The sequence below is a fragment of the Pteropus medius genome, unplaced genomic scaffold, assembly GCF_902729225.1.
Source record: "Pteropus medius unplaced genomic scaffold, Ma_sr-lr_union100, whole genome shotgun sequence".
NCBI classification, from domain to species: domain Eukaryota; kingdom Metazoa; phylum Chordata; class Mammalia; order Chiroptera; family Pteropodidae; genus Pteropus; species Pteropus medius.
Window position 1 is genome coordinate 56,896 of NW_024345600.1, and position 18,255 is coordinate 75,150.

Below are 18,255 nucleotides of genomic sequence, written 5' to 3' on the forward strand. Positions count from 1 at the left end.
ATGTAGAGTTATACCTAAATTGTCAGCGCCCCGATGAATATTTATTTCAGGTACTGTGTTTAGATGAAGAATGCCCTGCTGTGTGTCGGGAACTCTTAATTCTAGTTCTATTGCTGTTTATGTGGCTTAGGAGTCACTTGTTACTCATTAACAGTAATAACTGCTGACATTTCCTGAGTAGTTACAATGTGCCAGTCTTCCATGTTAAGTCCTGTGCATGTTTTTCATACTTAATATTTACCACAAACCTATGAGATTAGTACAATTATTATCCCCACTTTACCGGTGAAGAAATTAAGGCTTAGATTAAATAACTCTCCCCAGGTCACACAGTGAAGAATTTGCCAGTCTGGGACCTGGAATTCAGATCTGTCTGACATCAGAGCCCAATCATTCACTACATCCCCTGGCTTCTCATGGGCCTCGTTTTCTTACTTTAAAATGAAAACATTGGATGAGATGCCCCTCAGGGTTTTTCCTGGTTTTCTAATTCTGGAAATCTTGTATTTTAAATATACATCTGATCTAAATTATGTCACCAATGAACAATAAGAAAATGGGAAAGTTTTTCAATCATCAAGCCTCATAACAATTTTAGAGCTATTTGTGAACATACCTAAGAAATTAATATGGCATTTCTGATTTAACCGTTAACTCAATTATCTAAATCCAGCTACTTTAATGCCGTTATCAGCATAGTGAGTAGAGCACATAGCACCATTTAAAATACACCCGATCTGTGATTTGAATTTCAGTCAATTTCTTGAAATTAAGTGAATCTGAAATGTCATTCTGATAGCAATAACAAAACCATTTTAATAGTCTCAGTAGAGAATAATTTAGTTAAATACTTGTCTGTTGCTTATAATGAAACAGAAAAGGCCATCTATTCAGAAGCTATTCTTCATCGGGGCATTTTTCTGGTTTGCTGCCCTTAGTATTTATTTTGAGTAGTTTACATGAAAATAGAAACTTTATTGCTTCTCAGGCTATCACAAACCCTTATTTCCCATCATGATTAAATAAATATTAGTCATTGCTAGAAGAACTAAAGCTGCACTCACCGAATTCACCAAAGCCTTTCAAAACCAGAAGTGCAGGTTTGATCTGTTATCTGGGACTGTTGGATTGTGAATTAGAACTCTCACCAACTTAAAATGGTGCAGATCTCAACTTGCAGTTAATTTTCAGTTTGAACCTCCAGTTGCTGTTTTCTCTGTTTTCAACATGATGGCATTTCAGCCAGAAGTCCCAATATAATCAGATCTTCCCAAGGGAAATACTTTAGGACACAGATGATCTTAAAAGTTGATATGTAGTAATATCATTAAGACAAAGTATTGTAGATCAGAACTTTACCTGGCTTACTCTCTTCATTGGAAAAAAAGAAGTGTTCAACAGTATGCATTTTAGCTGAAATTAAAATTCCTTTCCCAGTAAGAAGTAAGTCAGTGTGGTTCCTGTTCTGAGAAATATTTTCTCATACGTAGTTTCGTTAACAAAGATAACTAAGATCTGACCCCTGTTCTCACTGAGTTCACAATCCAGTGGAGGAGTCCAACATGGTAATATTTAATATCCCAGAACAGCAGAAGTATCATCATACAGGTGTCTTCATATTGCCATCAGCCTGAGGGATTATCACAGATGATCCCAAAAATGACATACAGGCAGGCACGGTCCCCTAAAATCAGTTTTTTAGTTAACATTTGAGAGCTGTATGCCAGTCCCTGAACAAATGATTACATGCATTAATTCATTTAATCATGAAGTAAGTATTGATATTGTCCCCACTTTACCTATAGGGAAACAGCGGCCAAGAAAAGCTAAGGAACGTGCCCAGGGTCACCCAGCCAGTAGGCAGTAGAACTAGGACTTCAACCTAGGCAGTCTAACTATACCATCCACACTCTGAACCCCAGACTGTCCACCTCTCTGATGAGCCACGCGACATGTATTGTCCTAAGCTTTGAAGTAGCTGAAAAGATGGTACATGTCTGTTAATAAAGAAATAGCTGTTGGAACCCTCAGAGAGCCTGCAAAATTAGTACTGGCTAAATTCAACCATTTAGGTACAGACATCTGTAGTGATTTGAGGTATATTCCAATGTGTTAACATAAATAAAAATTTCAGGAGAGGTTTTATTGCATCCTTACAGGCTGGAAAATGTTTTTTTCCACAACACTTTAACACATTCGTTTTGCCCCCGCAGAAACCAAACACGGTTCTTTCTTCTCAGAAACATTTGGACTGTTTGATAGTCACGATTGGTTGATTTCTAAGTTATCCAAACCTGTTTATCCATATATAAGGTCCCCTCCACTTCAAAAATAAAGATAATTCTACACTAATTACCTGGTGTTTTATTATACACATATTATTTCAATTAAAAATATGTCATCATAAACTGACGTGTGAAATTATAGCAATTCGCATCGTTGTACAATATGGAATTGCTTGTTCGTTCAGGTTAACCAGTCTTTTTCCTCTTCAGATTTTCTTAAGATTTCTCTAGTAGACTTTTTTTAGTTTTAGGTTAACGGGAAAATGGCGCATAAAGCACAGAGTTCTCATGTATATTCCCTCCACCACCACAGCCTTCACAGTTGCCCCATAGTTAACATCTTCCATTAGTGTAGTGCATTTGTTATAATTATGAATCAATAGTGATGTTTTATTATTAACTAAAGTTTGTTTACATTAGAGTTCATTCTTAGTGTTATACAGTGTTTTTGGTTTTGACACACGCATATTGTTGTGTATCCACCATTACAACATCACACAAAATTTCACACCATAAAAATTCCCTGCACTCCACATATTCATCTCTCCTCATCTCTGCCCCACCCCCTAACCCCTGGCAGCCATTGACCTTTTTACTGTCTCTGCAGTTTTTTTCTCTTCCAGAATGTCATGTAGTTGGAATCATACAGTATGTACCCTTTTCAGTCTGGCTTCTTTCACTTAGCAATACGTGTTTAAGTTTCCTCTATGTCTTTTGTGTCTTGATAGCTCATTTCTTTTTATCACCAAATAATATTCCACTGTATGAATGTACCACAGCTCGTTTATCCATTAACTTATTGAAGGCCATCTTAGTTGCTTCCAGGTTTTCACAATTATGAATAGAACTGCTATAAACATTTGTATACAGATTTTCATCTGAATATTTTTTCCCTCTGGATCCAAACCCTAAATAATGTCCATCTTAAAATTATCTACTGAATTGTGTTTAGTGAAGAAAAATCAATGAGAACTTGCATTAAACCTCGATAATTTTTTTAAGTAAAATTGTCATTTTTGCCTTATCTTTTAGATTTTTCTCTGATAAATGCCTGAGAGATTGAATATGCCTTGATATCGAGGCACACTTTTAGGAAGAATGATGTCTGTTAATTACTTTGCTCTTTAGTAGTACAACTTGGCTGTTTATTTCCTTTACCATGACAGCTTCGGAGACATGTATATTTCAGATTAAAATCTAAAGACATATATTGGTGATATGTGAGTTGTTGTAAAAGATATCTCTTTAATCTGAACACATTCATTTAGTGTTGCCTTTTGTGTTACTGATTGCTTTTCCAGCTCAGTCAGTGCACAGAGACAGAATCTTCATTTCTGAAAGGCTCCCAGAGGGGGAGCGCTAGCTCTGGGACCCTGAATACGATGTCCCCCTGACATGTTCCACAGAACACAGAACCTTCCCTCTGTCACACCTCAGCTCACACTGTACAGGCATACCTCGTTTTATTGCACGTTGTTTTATTGTGCTTCACAGATGTTGCTTTTTTTTGCAAATTGAAGGCAAGACCCTCCACCAGCAAAAAGATCATTGCTTGCTTTGCTGTGATCTGGAACCCAACCCTCAATATCTCTGAGGAATTTCACCCCCCATCCCACCCCCACTTAGAAGGCAGGAACCATAGATATTGTATCCCCAGGGCCTCTCGTATAATAGCTACCTTATAAGGCAGTTGTGATGGCTCAATAAAGTAAGGGGTCTAATTCAGTAAAATCTCAAAACATATTTACCTTTTCCTCCAAACATTTGAAAAACAAGTAAATTGATGGATAGATTTGCTTTTGATTATTTTGTTTGTCTTTCTCCAACTATAATGCCAGTATCCCAATTATATTTCTGAATTTCTCTGTGCACAATATGTAAGAGAGTATTCAAAACTTAGGAATCCTACACTCTTATTTCCAGTCGTTAAAGGCCATCACCAAAAGGGAAAGAAAATGAAGTGAAACTGTATTTAAGATGGTGTTTGTAATTTTGCGATTTTATATTTTGAGGTGGTGATTTGTTCCTAAATCAATTGAGAGTTGCCTCTTTTAAATAATGTGTCCACAGGACTGAACTCTACAAAGCAATAAATTCCTTGCTTCGCCTTCCAGCATTTTCTTCCAAACGAATAGCTCCCACTTCAAAGACTCTCAGAGTACAATGTTCAGTGACCTGAGGGATTTGCTCTGGCCAGATGAGGTTCTCCTATTCCATTTTGCCTCCTCAGACTTACACATAGCCCAGCCCTCAGCCCTGAATTTTGCCCCAGGATGTTATTGTCACTAATATACAGTACTCTGGCACTTCCGTAATTAAATAAATATACCATTAGGAAACATCTGCTACTATAAGAGGTAGGACATTATATTCCATTTAATACTCTCTGAAATCTGACTTTCTCTAATCCCATAGTTAATGGTTAGTATTGTTCACAGGTGTTTATGCTCAAGGAAATCTTTCTTTAAGAAAAAAAAAAGTATCTACATTCAACTATAATAAGGTAGATATGTGCCTTCCTGATTTAAGAAAAGAAAAATTTTAAATTAATTTTAAATCAGAAATAAGCAAATCTTACAATGTATTTAGGTTTTAGAACTTTCATTTCCCAAAGAGCTTAAAGTTTTACCATAGTTCAGACTTCTTGTTGAGTCTATTCCCCTTAACTGGTATGATTTTTAAACTTTCAATTCTGGAAGCAATTCTTAAGTTGAATTTTCCAATATGTAGATTTCCAAATAATTGTCTGTGCTTTGGTTGAAATGTGAAGACTTTTTTTCTATGCTTAATGAAACAAATTAATGGTAGAGAATGGATCAGAAAGCTTGACAAAAGTTAGATTTTAAAATTAGATGGAAATATTAAATTAAGAAGCCTCTTTCCTCCTTTCTTAGAAGAGATTCAAACTAAAGCTGTGTTTAGTCTTTCTGTCCTTTTACAAGTCCCTTCTTTGAGGAATTGTCATTTTCAGAAATAATTTTAGAGACTACTTCTTCAGAACCAGGCTGGGAAAAACTTATAAACTGTCTTTTTTTAAGTCTTGCCCAAGTTTAAAAGAAGAATCAAAGTAGCTTTCACTCTCTCCCAGGTACTACACAAGCCAGGTCAATACAGGTCTAAGCCCATAAATGTGTATTAAAACAGCATTATACACAAGGAAACAACCATATTTCTAACTCCTTATTGCTGAGCTTTGCTCATGTGTGATTTTTGCTTTGTGAACATTTTCCTAGGGGTCTACCCAACAGAAGATTGAACAGTTCCAGCCATCTTATTCCATATCCTCTTCATATCCCAGTTCTCTTTTATTTTTTATTTTTGTGTGTATTGCTCCTGTTACTGGCTGTTCTCTCATATAGCACTCTCTTCTGTCTTTAACTCCCACTTGTCTCAAGTTCTCTTTCTAAACGTGTTGAGTCACTTGTCATTGGTCCAGATATATTACTCTGTTGAATGTTCATTGTCATAACCACCATTTCGCTACCATCACGGTATGTAACCCAGAGATGATTCATTTATGCTCACAGATTTTGATTTTACTTCTGCTCTTTTTTGCCAGTGGGGTGCTATGCTTTGAAAAGCTAAGTGAAAGTGTTCATCCTCAGAATAACAGTAATAGGTAAAATCTGTTGATGTTCACTACAGACTAGACCCTGAATTACGTAATCCTCATAACGGCTCTACAAAGTAAATGCTATATTGACATCCCCATATACAGACAAAGTAACGAAGACACAGAGAGGTTAAATATCTAGCCACACAGCTCAGAAGGGGTGGAGCTTAGACAGAAATCCAAACATATCCCCTTGTGCTCTTATTCACTGCACTACAGGTGCCTCCTGCAGAAAAGAACTTATCAGTGAGTCCCTTCATACAGTCCAGTTGAACATACACACACACACATACACACACACTCACACACTCACACACAGTGAAGTTGTACTTACAAGTGATGGATTGAAGAATCTGTGTCTTTTCACACATTTACAATGGGTTTTTTTTTAACCTAAAGATCATAAAATTTTAAAACTATATTTTTTAATTACAGAAACAACACACATTTATTGTTAATTTTAAAATAGTGGTACAGAAGGGAGAAATAAAAAACACTGTAATTTTAGCACCCAGAGGTTATTAATACCTTGTTTGTATGTAATTCTCCAGACTGATTATTTATGCATTCATAGACATCATTTTTCTACAGAAAAAAGGGGAATAGTTTGTGCCTGTTTTATAATCTTATTTTTAAACACAATATAATTTGAAATATTTTTATTTTAATATTTAATATTGGTTGATCAATATTCCAATTCATAACTGAACAAAGCTTATTTAACCAGTTCCCTTGTTGGTCATTAGGTCAATTCCATTTTTTTTTTTTCAAATTATAACCAATACTATGGGTAAGATTCCTATACCTACATCTTTAAAACTGCTCTGATTATTTCCTGAGAACAAGTCACTAAATATAGAATGGCTAGGTCAAAGGGCATATACCTCTTGAAACTGGGTAATAATTGCCAAATTACCTTCCAAAAAACTTGTTCCAGTTCATAATCTCAGAAGCAGGACATGAAAATGTGTTAACATTTGCTTGTCACATCTCTCAGGGGCATACACTTAATATCTAGTCGAGGGAGAACTGGGTAATTTTTTGTGAGAAACCACACGTCTTCAGCATAACCCTTGGGCTCATCATCTCTATCTGATCAACATCTATTCGAGATGTAACTCTAAAATCTGTCTTTATGACATGAACTCTTTATATATGAAGAATGTTTTATATTTTTATAGTCTCTGAGAGATTATAGAAGAATTCAATAATTCTTGTTAAATGCTCTGAAGACCAAGAGCTACAGTTAAGTGCTAACTAAGGATTTTTGGAAATCACTTGCCAAGTGGAGAATAGTGTGTTTTGATAAATTAATTTCTCTCTGAATTAACATAGGATGCAGTACACTGGAGTTTACCTGCATAGTAGCAGAGAATGGTTCTGACAGTGACTTTCAATCAAACTGATCAACTGCATTTTTAGAGCAGAAGTTCTCAAATTGTGGTCTCTGGACTAGCAGCACCAGCAGCATCTGGAGATGTTTTAGAATGCAAAATCTTGCACCCTACTTCAGAATTACTGTCTTAGTCGGGCTACTGTAACAAAAGTACCACGCACTGGGGGAAATTTATTTCTCACAGTTCTGGAGGCTGGAAAGTCCAAGATCAAGACACTGGCAAATTCAGTATCTGGTGAGGGCACTTTTCCTGATTCATAAACAACTATCTTTTCACTGTGCCCTCAGATGGCAGGAGAGATAAGGGAGCTCTCTCAGGCCACTTTTATAAGCACACTAGCCCATTCATGAGGGCTCCACCATCGTGACATAATCACCTCCCAAAGACCCCTCCTCCTAGTGCCATCACTTTGGGTGTTAGAATTCAACCTATGAACTTTGGTGAGACACAAACCCTCAGTCCATAGCATTTATTGAACCAGAAACTCTAGGGATGGAGCCCAGCGGTCTGTTAGTTACCAAGTCCTCCATGTGATTCAAATGTACTGCCTTGGTCTACTGGTCATTCCAGTAAGGCTGCTGAGTAGACAGGCTGCCCTGGTAGAATCATTCTGTCACAGTGCCTGGAACCTAGCTGGAGTTAAAGGAATAGAGATAGGGTATTGCTTTGCGATGTGCTGGAATCCTACAGGATGTGAGTTATACTGGCAGTACAACTGCCATGTCTTATGCTGGAGGAGTATTCTGAATGGCCCCTTGTCCTCTGTCTGTTCTTGTCACATGGTCTTAGTTGGGCTCTGTATATGCCCAGCCTTTGTGTCAGAGTGTCTATGACCAAAAAAGCCCTTAAGAGATCAGTTAGCCTTATTTCTCAGCCAAATGAGACATACCCCCTAAGTTATTAGTGACAGATGAAAGTCCAAACTACTTTTTAGATATGCAGAGAGAGAAACTTCATTCTGCCCTCTCAGGAAAGTCTTTCCTTTTTATCTCAATGCTTATAATTTGAGCTGGAGCTTTGTTGCAAAAATGGAGACCTAACCCTTTTCCCCTTGAGGCTGAAAAATCGCAAGATCTGTAAAGCTTTTGCCATACCTTAGAAATCTCTTGGTCTACCTCTGATTACATCTGTGATTCTATTCCAAGTTCTGGGTACTGGGGCTCTCTAAAATGTCTGCTGAACTCTTTTTGGTGAGAAGCTATCACTGTGGTTCTTTGTTATAAAGCTGGCTTCGTGCTCGTTACCATACATGAATTCATTTGCTTGTTCATTTAATAGTCATGGATTTTAGCAGCTGTTAGATTGAACCCTAAGAAATTGCTCATATTTGCCATTTTGGTCCTTAAAAATAGCAATTTTGTAGGGCTCAAACTAAGACCATGTGCTAGTCATTATGCGGGAGACAAATTTAGAAAGGTGTGGGCTATTCTCAAGAACTCCCATGTAGGGAGGGAAACAGACAACCCTGAGACCCAGGCAGAGGTCATGGGATGGGTAGGGGGAGCAGAGGAAAGCCATCCCATCAGGCTGGAAGGCCAGACAAGGCTCTCTCCAGAAAGTGATAGTTCATCTGAGTTCCGATGGGTAATAGTTCATTTCAAATGGCTGGTTTGTGGTCTGCTTTTTATCTTTTATTACCTCCAGAAGGTAGCTAGTTTTGCCACATACAAAATCACGATGATGCTTATTTTGTGTATATATTTTTTATTCATTTGAAAGTCACTTAGGGCTACTAAACATAATTGTTTGATCCTATTTTAATTTACTTGCTGAAACTGAATATAATAATTAAACTTAAAACAAAGGAAAATATTACATGGCAAAATTAATAGTTATGACTAAGCACTGAATATCTAACTAGAAAGCATTCTCAGGGTGGCCTTGTGTAGGTTAAAAATATACTATAAGCTGGATGGCAGTAGATGATCTGTAAATCTATTACCAAGTCTGTGCCTAAAATACACTCGAAGTGATTGGAATATTGTAAGAATGAAGAGTCAGTGATGTCATCCCCATGGAATGCCTCACTCTTTTCTTTCTCTTTGCTGATTCTGGGGCACAAATGATTCTTGTTAGGAACATAAACATCACACCCAGCGTTACAGCTCACAACTAAGCGCTCGCAGTCCTCAGCCTCTTTGCTCTCATTCACACTGGTGAAAGTCGTGCTCTGAGTTCAGAGGGTCCTTGCAGTATCAAAAGGATATTCTCACACTATTGATTCTGCATTGGAAAATGAGAAACTACTAATTTCAGGACATGCTATATGGCTAAAATAAAAGCACCAATGGTGATTTCTGACTTGATGCAAAGATTCCGAGCAGTTCATGATTTATAATTGAAAAGGAAAAGGAAAAAGGTGGTGATTTCTTTCCTTGGTGATTCCAAAAATAATGCTCTAAAAGTGTTTAATTATTGTACCCATCAAGAACAATATTCCACACATCCAACTCCAGATGTGAAATTATGATCCCTTTTCTGTGTGATGCTTACAGACAGAGTAAACCGAAGTGCTAAATGTAAGGCTGGCTTTAAATTTAAGATTCAAAAGTTACGTTGTATTTAACAGAATTATAGTATCTCTATAAAACTAAATATGGTTTTTCTTGGAATAATAAAGGGATGGTAACCTTAATTTGAGAAATTGTGAACAAAATACAGTCGAATAGCACTATCATACTTTTAGCAGAAGAGCAAGATGCTGTAGAGGTTAAGTGAATTTGGGGCATTACCCATGAGTATTCAGCTGCCTAAGCACCCAGAGAACTCTGGGAAACCTCAGAAATTCCACAAAGTGTATGGCATAAGAAAAAGCAACTAGAAACAAGAGAACTGTAATATAAGGTTTACCCTGAGCCTTTCACTGGGGCCTGAAGAGGAGAATTTGATTTACACAAATAAATAAGACTTGGATTTTTAGCATACACGTATGGGAGTATTAGCTCTCCAACAAAGCTGCAGACAGATCATAGAAACCAATGTTGCCTGGCAGTGCGTGCTCTGTAACCTGAGCAGTAATGTCCATATGAGGTGCCAGATTGGAATGCATGACCACACCAATGCTGTCATTCACAGAGGCCTGTACAGAGCCTGCATCATTGGTACCAGTGACGAAAGCAGAGTTTCCTGGCACCCACAAAAGAAAAAGAAATAGCCATTCTTATATTTCTTTTGTTTTCTGCTTGCCTGAGCATATGATGTGGAGTCTTTGTATCAGGACAGAAATCACCGCTGATGCCTTCATTCAGCCTGAGAACAGGTGTCCCCACCTATCCATTGTTCTGGTTCTCCACTCCCTTTCACTGACAGTGATTGCACAACTCTCGTGTTCTTTTCTCCTAAAGCTGGTCTTAATAAAATCAGCAACAAATGTTTCGACTTGCTAAAGCCAAGGATTTCATCCAGAAAACCCAATGAAAGTAGCAGCTCTTCCATGTGCCAGCCACTGAGCTAGGTTTTTAGGCCTTTTTAGGCTTCATGTCACCAGGCACTCTCCACTTTGTAAGGAGTCTACTCCTTGACTTCAGTAATTCTGCTCTCAGGCTTCTTCCAACTCTGTGGCAGGTTCCTTCGTTGACTCTTCTTTCCGCCCCAGCCCTTAAGCATTAAGCATTAAGCTGGGGGAAGCCCTCAGGGGTGGTTCTTAGCCCTCTTCTTGTTCACCCCTTGAGCCACTTCCTCTAATGCCATCTCCTCAGCCACCCCGTCTATGTGATTGGATTTCCAAATGTGGTTCTTATTTCTAATTTCCTACCGGACGTCTCCACCTGATTAGCAAACTGAACACATTCAAAAGGATTTTATGCAAAAGTATAATCCTCTCTAGGATTCCTTATCTCATTTAACAACCTCTTTACGACATCCTCCTGTTCATTCATCTTCTGTGGTTGATCAGTTAGCAGATTCTCTTGATTCTTCCTTGCCGGCATTGTGGCTCCCTTGTCCATTCTCCCATACCTCTACTTCCTCTCGGTACTTAGGGTCCCTCATTTGAATTTGCATCAAAGCTTCCTGCATCCCTGCATTCCGCCTCTAGCAGTTCCAGTCCATCTAACCACCAGATCTATCTCCCTGCAACACAGATTTTATTGTTTCATTCCCTACTTAAAAGCTGCCGGTGGATCCTAGCTTAGCAGAAGAAGTTGCAAAATCTTCCGATCCTACTGTACCAGCCTCATCTCCCACCAATTGCCTAGACCGACCACATTATTTCCTATATCCACGCATGTGTGTATGTGTATGTTGAATCTGCTGCTAAACAGCCTCTTTTGTCCTCTTTTGTGGCCTGAAAAAATAACATCGTTTAAGAGCCAGCTCAATCACCCCTAGCAGGTAGTCATTGCTTGTTGAATGACTAAAGACTTGCCCCACTCTCTCACGCAAGTGGAAGCTCTCCCAGTCAGTTCTCTGGAGACACTGTTCATATCTCTATCACATTTGTCAACATTTGCATTCTTGCTGTTCATCGTATCAGGCCAGGCCAGGAATAGCCACGTGTGCTGCTCTTCCTCTTCCTCTTCCACAGCAGACTTCATTCCCAGCCCTCTTTCCCAACGAGCCCACACACAGGCTCAGAATCCTCAGCACAGCACTTCACACAGCCACTTTCAGCCGACTGCAGCTTGTACACAATGTGAGGTCTGTTTGACATCCCTTGAAGCATACTCAGTGGGCTGCCTAATATAACCATTCAGTTGCTGAAATGAATAACAAATGAGTTTTTCTTTTTTTTTTTTTTTTAATTTTTAATTTTGGGTGTTTTTCTTAATACTAAATAAAATGTTGGTACTTTAATCTTATATTACCTATCTATTGTTTCATGTTACCGATAAATCTGTTCGGGAGAATATATTCATGGCAAGAGACGAGTGAGGTGACTTGTTGAAATCTGTTGTTATTCTTTGCAAAGAATTCTTCACAAACACACACACTCAGTCCAGTAGATCGCTGCCTATGCCTCCCATCGCCTTCTCTCTTGCAGTGGGATTCAGCCCACTGCTTTGCCTTAAAATCAGCACACTAACTGCATCTTATTTCTTTCACCTTGCCTTTGATTTATCTTACACGTTTTTAAGAGTTGGTTGGATAAAGCATTAAAAAATATAAACATGTCTAACCTTATATTTCAATTTGACAATATCTCTCGGGCAGCACACACACACACACACACACACACACACACACAAATAACAGTGGGTCTAGGTGATTTTAAAACTAGTTAAAAAGCACTTCAAAAGCTGCTTTTTTTCTATAGCGTATAAACCATTTAAAAACATTAAATAGTAATACTTTTAGTAATCCATTTTCTTTATCTTTGAAACAGGTATAGTAACTTTCAAAGAGATGTGTCAAAATAATTAGGACAGCGTGAAACATCTTTTCGGTGGCCCAAGTGAAAAAGGCAATATAATTAACATTAGTGAGTTCATATATGACACCATCCAGTTTCATTCACACCATCCAACTAAAAACCTTCTTTAATTCTGGTCACATGTCAGCATTTTAAAATGCAAAATTGGATACTATAAATGAAGAAATCAAGAAAGCTTGTACTCTCTTCTGATTTCCTAAATATATATAAGACAGCTGATTGTGGAACACTCAAAGCGGAAGATTCTTGCATGTCAGTTATGACTGTGCGATGCAGTAAACAGAAAGGAGAAAATAGAAAAATAAAAGGAGAGATGGGTCTGTAAAAGCCTGCATTTCTAAAATAACAGTTTCGCTGCATCTACCTATAGCTGTAAAGCCTATTCTGTTTACTTCTCAATGAATTTATGCTGTTAGTGAATTATTGAAATGTTTTCACTCACCTTTTTATGTATTTTCTTTCCTATTGTGTCCCCACCTTGTCTTGTCTGGAAAATCCATCAGGCCAACTGTCAGGTAGGTTCTTCTTGATGTTTAATATGGTTATTAGGGGAGAATCCATGGCAGGAAATGAAGTAAACAGACTGTTGGTGATGAATGATAAAACTAAACAGAAAAGGCACATACTAAATTACGGAGAAACTTTGCAGATGCATAAAACTGAAGAAGCCGCAAACTGTGAGCACATTAAGCCTGTGTGAACATCTATCATAGGAACTTGGCCCCAGGGAATAGAGCAGTGCTAAATGATAAAGTAGGTTACCTGGACTGTCCAGTTTTGCTGCAGCTCAAAATACAGACTGCTCCCAGAGGGCTTAATTGTTATAGAGCAGTATTAGATCCTATGTGGTCACAAGTGATTCTGCTGTAAATATACTATCAACTTTCACTGATTTGACCAGGTTCAAGAAAAATTCACAATGATGTATTTAAATCCCCATTTTAAGTACATATTCAGACATATTTTGTGCCTTGAAGAAAGAGTAGGGAAAAAGGAGGCACAGCGGCATATATTTTGTTAGTGCTAAATTCACCCCTGGAGTTAAATCTGACATGGTTTAACTCTAATCAAATCGTCACTTGAAACTGCAGTAGGAGACAGAGCCACTCATTTATTCCTTTGGTGTTACCCACATGAAGTAACAGAACAAGCTCTTTTCAGATCCTCAAGTGCAAGACAGACACTTGATAAGCCCAAACCATAACTCAGCCAAGAAGAAGAGAGACATATATTTAAATTAGAGCATGTTTGGGGTGTTCGTGTGTGTGTCTGTGTTGATTTTAACTTGAACTCCTTTTTATCTTTCAAGAGGAAAAATGATGTGCTTCATTTGCCGTGCAACATAAACTGCTCTAATAGATTTCTTATTTTAATTTCAGAAGTCTACGGAGCAAATGAAGAAGGTTCCTACTATTATTCTTTCAGTCTCTTATAAAGGAGTCAAATTTATTGATGCAACGAATAAGGTGGGTACTGCACCTCTCTGTGGTTTAGACACCAGATACGGTCCTGAGAATATGATCTAACATCCTTTGCTTCCCATCATGCGCAACATCCCCCATTTTAATCATTTCCCACCCCCCAACTTAATGCTCCCGAAACACAACTGTAGATACACACACACGCACGCGTACACACACACACACACACACACATAGACAGAAGGGCACATTTCACTTGGGGGACTTGATCTAGGATTCCTGTACATATTTTGCTGTCACTTGTCCATGGTGCCTTCTCTAATAGACTGTGGCCACTTATTATCTGGCATGAACCTTTGGATCTAGAAAATATTAAAATAGAAAAAAATAATGAAAATGCAGCAATGTCATCATTCTTCATCAGAGGAAATATTACCTGGTCAAGGGCTAGAACGCTTGTCTTTCCATTTCTTTCTCTCTCTCTCTCTCTCTCTCTCTCTCTCTCTCTCTCTCTCTCTCTCCATATATATATATATCCTGTATTTTGATACATGTAATGAATACCTGACCCAAAGAATAGCTTCTATGACTTTAATATTTTTTAATTGCATTTAATTCTCAACTACTGATATGCAAGAGTTTGAACTGTATTGTTTTCTTAAGAAACACAATCAGAAAGCAGCGCAGGTCATGCTGGGACTCTGTTGGGACTTCGTGTTCACAGTAGGAAGTTTGGGGGCTCTAAGGTCAAAGGTGGACAACTAGGTTGCATTTTACTTAAAAAATGTCACAGAGTTCCTTCCTTGGCAACGATGACAGTGCTGGTGCTACACTAGAAAACTTAGGTGTGACCATTCTCTGTCTCCATCAACTCAAAACTGACTGGCTCCTCCTCACAAAACCCTCCAATGTCCACATGCTTTATTCCTACATCCTTCCATCTGATAAAGTGTGGAAGGAGGGGAAATGAGGTGATCCCCGTTGGTGAATGCCATTTGTTTTTTGGACCTCCCACCCAGACCCACTTCATTTTGGAGAAAGGAAGCAGAAAGTCATGAAACACATGAACTTAAACAGTGGTATCTTAGGACCAAGGCAATGAGGTTTGGATACTGGGGGGAAGTTCCATGCGCAATAACTTGGGTGTCTATAATAAATCTGAATCAACCAATTCGAAGTTTTCTTGATTTTTTCTGTAAGGAATCGGAGTGCTGCATTAGCATTCAGATGTGCCCAAGCTTCTCAAATCTACTTAGGAAAACAACCTCCCAGTTTTGGAAACAGCTAAAACCAAGCAAAAAGTTAATAACCCAGCATGGTCATGCTGGCCGCAATATCCAAAACACACTCAGAGTCAGATTCCTTACATGGAATGATTGTTTCAATTCTGCAATATGTTGGTGACGGTTATTGTTGTCAGGTTACGATTGTGGAGACTTAATCATAAAAACCCCAATTGATTTACTTCTTTTCCTTCTTGGGAGCATCTTTACTGGTGCATAAACTTACATTATCCTTAGATTATAGCCAGTTCAAAAGTTCCAAAACTTTATGGCATGCTCATTGAAGATGCCATTGCTATCACTGTATCTAAATTTCAAGGAAGACTTTGGCATTTGGATTTTTTTCCCAACCTGGAATAACCGTCCCTACCCCTACTTGCATTTGGAAACCATGAATAGGAACGTATTTTCAGTGTATGAGTTTGACACTCTCTTAGATTAACAACCTTAGCAGGCTTTGATTCTGACAGTTTCCAAACAAGTGGTGTTTGTCCTGAGAAGTTCCCAGAGTCTTAAGGCTGTCAGCCCATGAAGCTGGTGGCATGACTGGATGCATCTGTACTAATATCATCCTCTCTAACCTACGCTCCGTGATCAGAGGAACGAAGGAAAGCTCCGTCAGTTCTGTTGCATGTTGCTTATGGACATATCAGGGGAGTCCGATGCCTAGAGGAGATATTTCTGCTTCGATCACCAATAATTAAATGAGTTACCCAGAGAACTCTGCTCACAGATGAGTACACTTTGGAAGTATAAGCACCAAAAGATATGCAAAAGATCATTCTGTGTGAATAAAGACACTAAATAAAGAAGGCCAGTGTATCTTTCAAGTCTTTGCACTGTGTTCCTCAGCATATTTTAAAAATCTAGAGCAAAGGCAAAGAGCATATGTTGGTGGCAGGTGGAGCCAATCTCTCTCTACGACTATATGACAACATGTGCCTGAATTTTTCAGGAATTTAGAGACATTGACTTCAACATTGATGGATATACATGGTCCCTTATCCCAGGGCCCTACAATGTAGCTGATCTACCCCGGTGTGAGAGTGAATAGGAAGAGAGTGGGTGACTCAGGGTGATAACTCGTAGTTGCTGTGTGAGAAGCAAAGTAGAGAGATTTTATTTAGAAGGAAAGAAGAAAGAAATAGGGCAAGGCCACATTGGTGGAGTTTGTAAAAGGCAGAAAAGCACTGCCACCACCAAGGCTGAAGGCCTGGTTTCAGAAGTCACGGCGGATCCATAGTTGAAGGATCATGATCCCTCAAGTAGTGGCGTGGAGGGAATAGTGCTCATATATTTAGATTCTGGCAGTGTCTGCAGTGGCATCTTCGTATGCCACTTTGTTCTATAGCTAAGACCAACCTCTAATTAACACCCACAGCAGGAAAAGAGCAGATCGATAAACTCCAGAGTCCTGCCATCAATTTGTACCAGAGATTTCTCCCTTAGGAAGTGTCGCCTTCGTGGCCACTTTGATTTGAAGCGAAGGACTTGGGACAGATACACACACTTCAAGACTTCACAACTTGAGGCCACTAAACCTGTAATAAGGCACAACCAAAAATGACACCTTAACATTTATAGTTGATGTTTCCATTGTACTTTATTTTTAAAAAGTTCTCTCCTAACCATTGCATCTCTTTAATCCTGAGTGGTACAGTAGAAGGGGTTGTTCAACTTGCACTAGACAGAGAGAGTAACAGAAGGCCTCAGACCCTTTGCTAAGGCACACAACCGGTTGGTCATGGAAAACGAAAACTTGACTTTCCCACCTCCTATCCTAATACTTTTTTTGTTACTTCACAGCTACCTTCCACCAATTAGTTTGAAGTATAGTGGATAATTATGTGTTAGTTACTCTTCCATTCCTCTTAGCCCTCATTAGACTATATGAAAGATGAATCCTCTCGCAAAGCATCTCTTTCCTTTTACTCTAATAAATAAGTGGCTTTGGCTGAGTTCAAGGGGAAGGATGAGGTGCCTAGTTGTAAACTCAAATGTATGGCCTAGCAACTTAGGAAACAAATCACTAAATCCTGATTCAAGAAGGAAGAAGTGGAAAACGGTCTTGAATTAAAAGTGAGACTTGGAATTGATTTAGCACTAAGATGTTGTTGATAAAGCACATCAGCTTTCTGCTGCTCACAGCCCAGAGGACTGTGACTATTCAGTTACAGCCCCATCACAAGTCAGCAGGGTCTTCCAGAGCTGACACAGTCCCTACTTCCAGCACTTGGCTAGGGGTGAGTTGCGTTTTGCCTTCCTGCTCTGACCCCCTCCTCAGTCTTCCCACCCGGATAAATCAGGAATGGTGCAGTGCCAGGGTTCATTTTTTGTTTGCTTGTTTTGAATGCCAACTTCAAACAGGGCTTATGCTATTTCGGGGGCACAAAATAATTCAGAACATTTGACTAAACAAGTGCTTGTTGTTTTTTATAGCACATACATCTCCTTCTAAGAATCTCAGAATCAAATTAAGAACCCATTAAGCATGTGTGCTCTTCTCATTGGCATCACTCACTCTGCAGTTGTCTCCAGTTAGCCCTGGCCCGGGGCTGCTGCCCCTATCTGGGGGGCCCTCTCGGGAGGGGAGTTGCATTCTCTCACTCAGAAAAGGCCTGGCCTGAGGACTCAGGAAAAATGCCCTGCCTGTCGGAGCCCCGAATGAGGCAAGTGGGGAGAGTTCGATTTCTAGGCTCCATCACTTCATTATCACACGTCCTTCTTAGAACCTCTCTGTTCATTGGCTGCACCAAAAGTTCTCTTCTGCACCTGCCAGACAGACAGATGTCTAGCATTTTCTCAACACAAAGAAAGGCAGACAGATGGAAAAAAACAATCTCTCCTTGTTGAAGGTTACTGAGCCACCAAACTTTCTATTCCAA

General features: G+C 38.9%; 1 protein-coding gene and 1 long non-coding RNA gene across 14 annotated transcripts in view; one reads left to right on the forward strand and one right to left on the reverse strand.

The window, feature by feature from the left end:
* LOC120611600 (uncharacterized) overlaps positions 1–1,438 on the reverse strand; it is a 37,425-nt gene extending 35,987 nt beyond the window's left edge. For all 4 annotated transcript variants that reach the window (XR_005655233.1, XR_005655234.1, XR_005655232.1 and 1 more), the window contains exon 1: positions 1,065–1,438. This is a non-coding gene — a long non-coding RNA (uncharacterized LOC120611600). The remainder of the gene's footprint in view (positions 1–1,064) is intronic.
* LOC120611598 (ankyrin repeat and sterile alpha motif domain-containing protein 1B-like) overlaps positions 1–18,255 on the forward strand; it is an 83,025-nt gene that overhangs the window by 29,911 nt on the left and 34,859 nt on the right. For all 10 annotated transcript variants that reach the window (XM_039874045.1, XM_039874041.1, XM_039874042.1 and 7 more), the window contains 2 exons: positions 13,170–13,181; positions 14,046–14,132. In XM_039874045.1, coding sequence (XP_039729979.1) covers positions 13,170–13,181; positions 14,046–14,132 — 99 coding nt within the window. The remainder of the gene's footprint in view (positions 1–13,169; positions 13,182–14,045; positions 14,133–18,255) is intronic.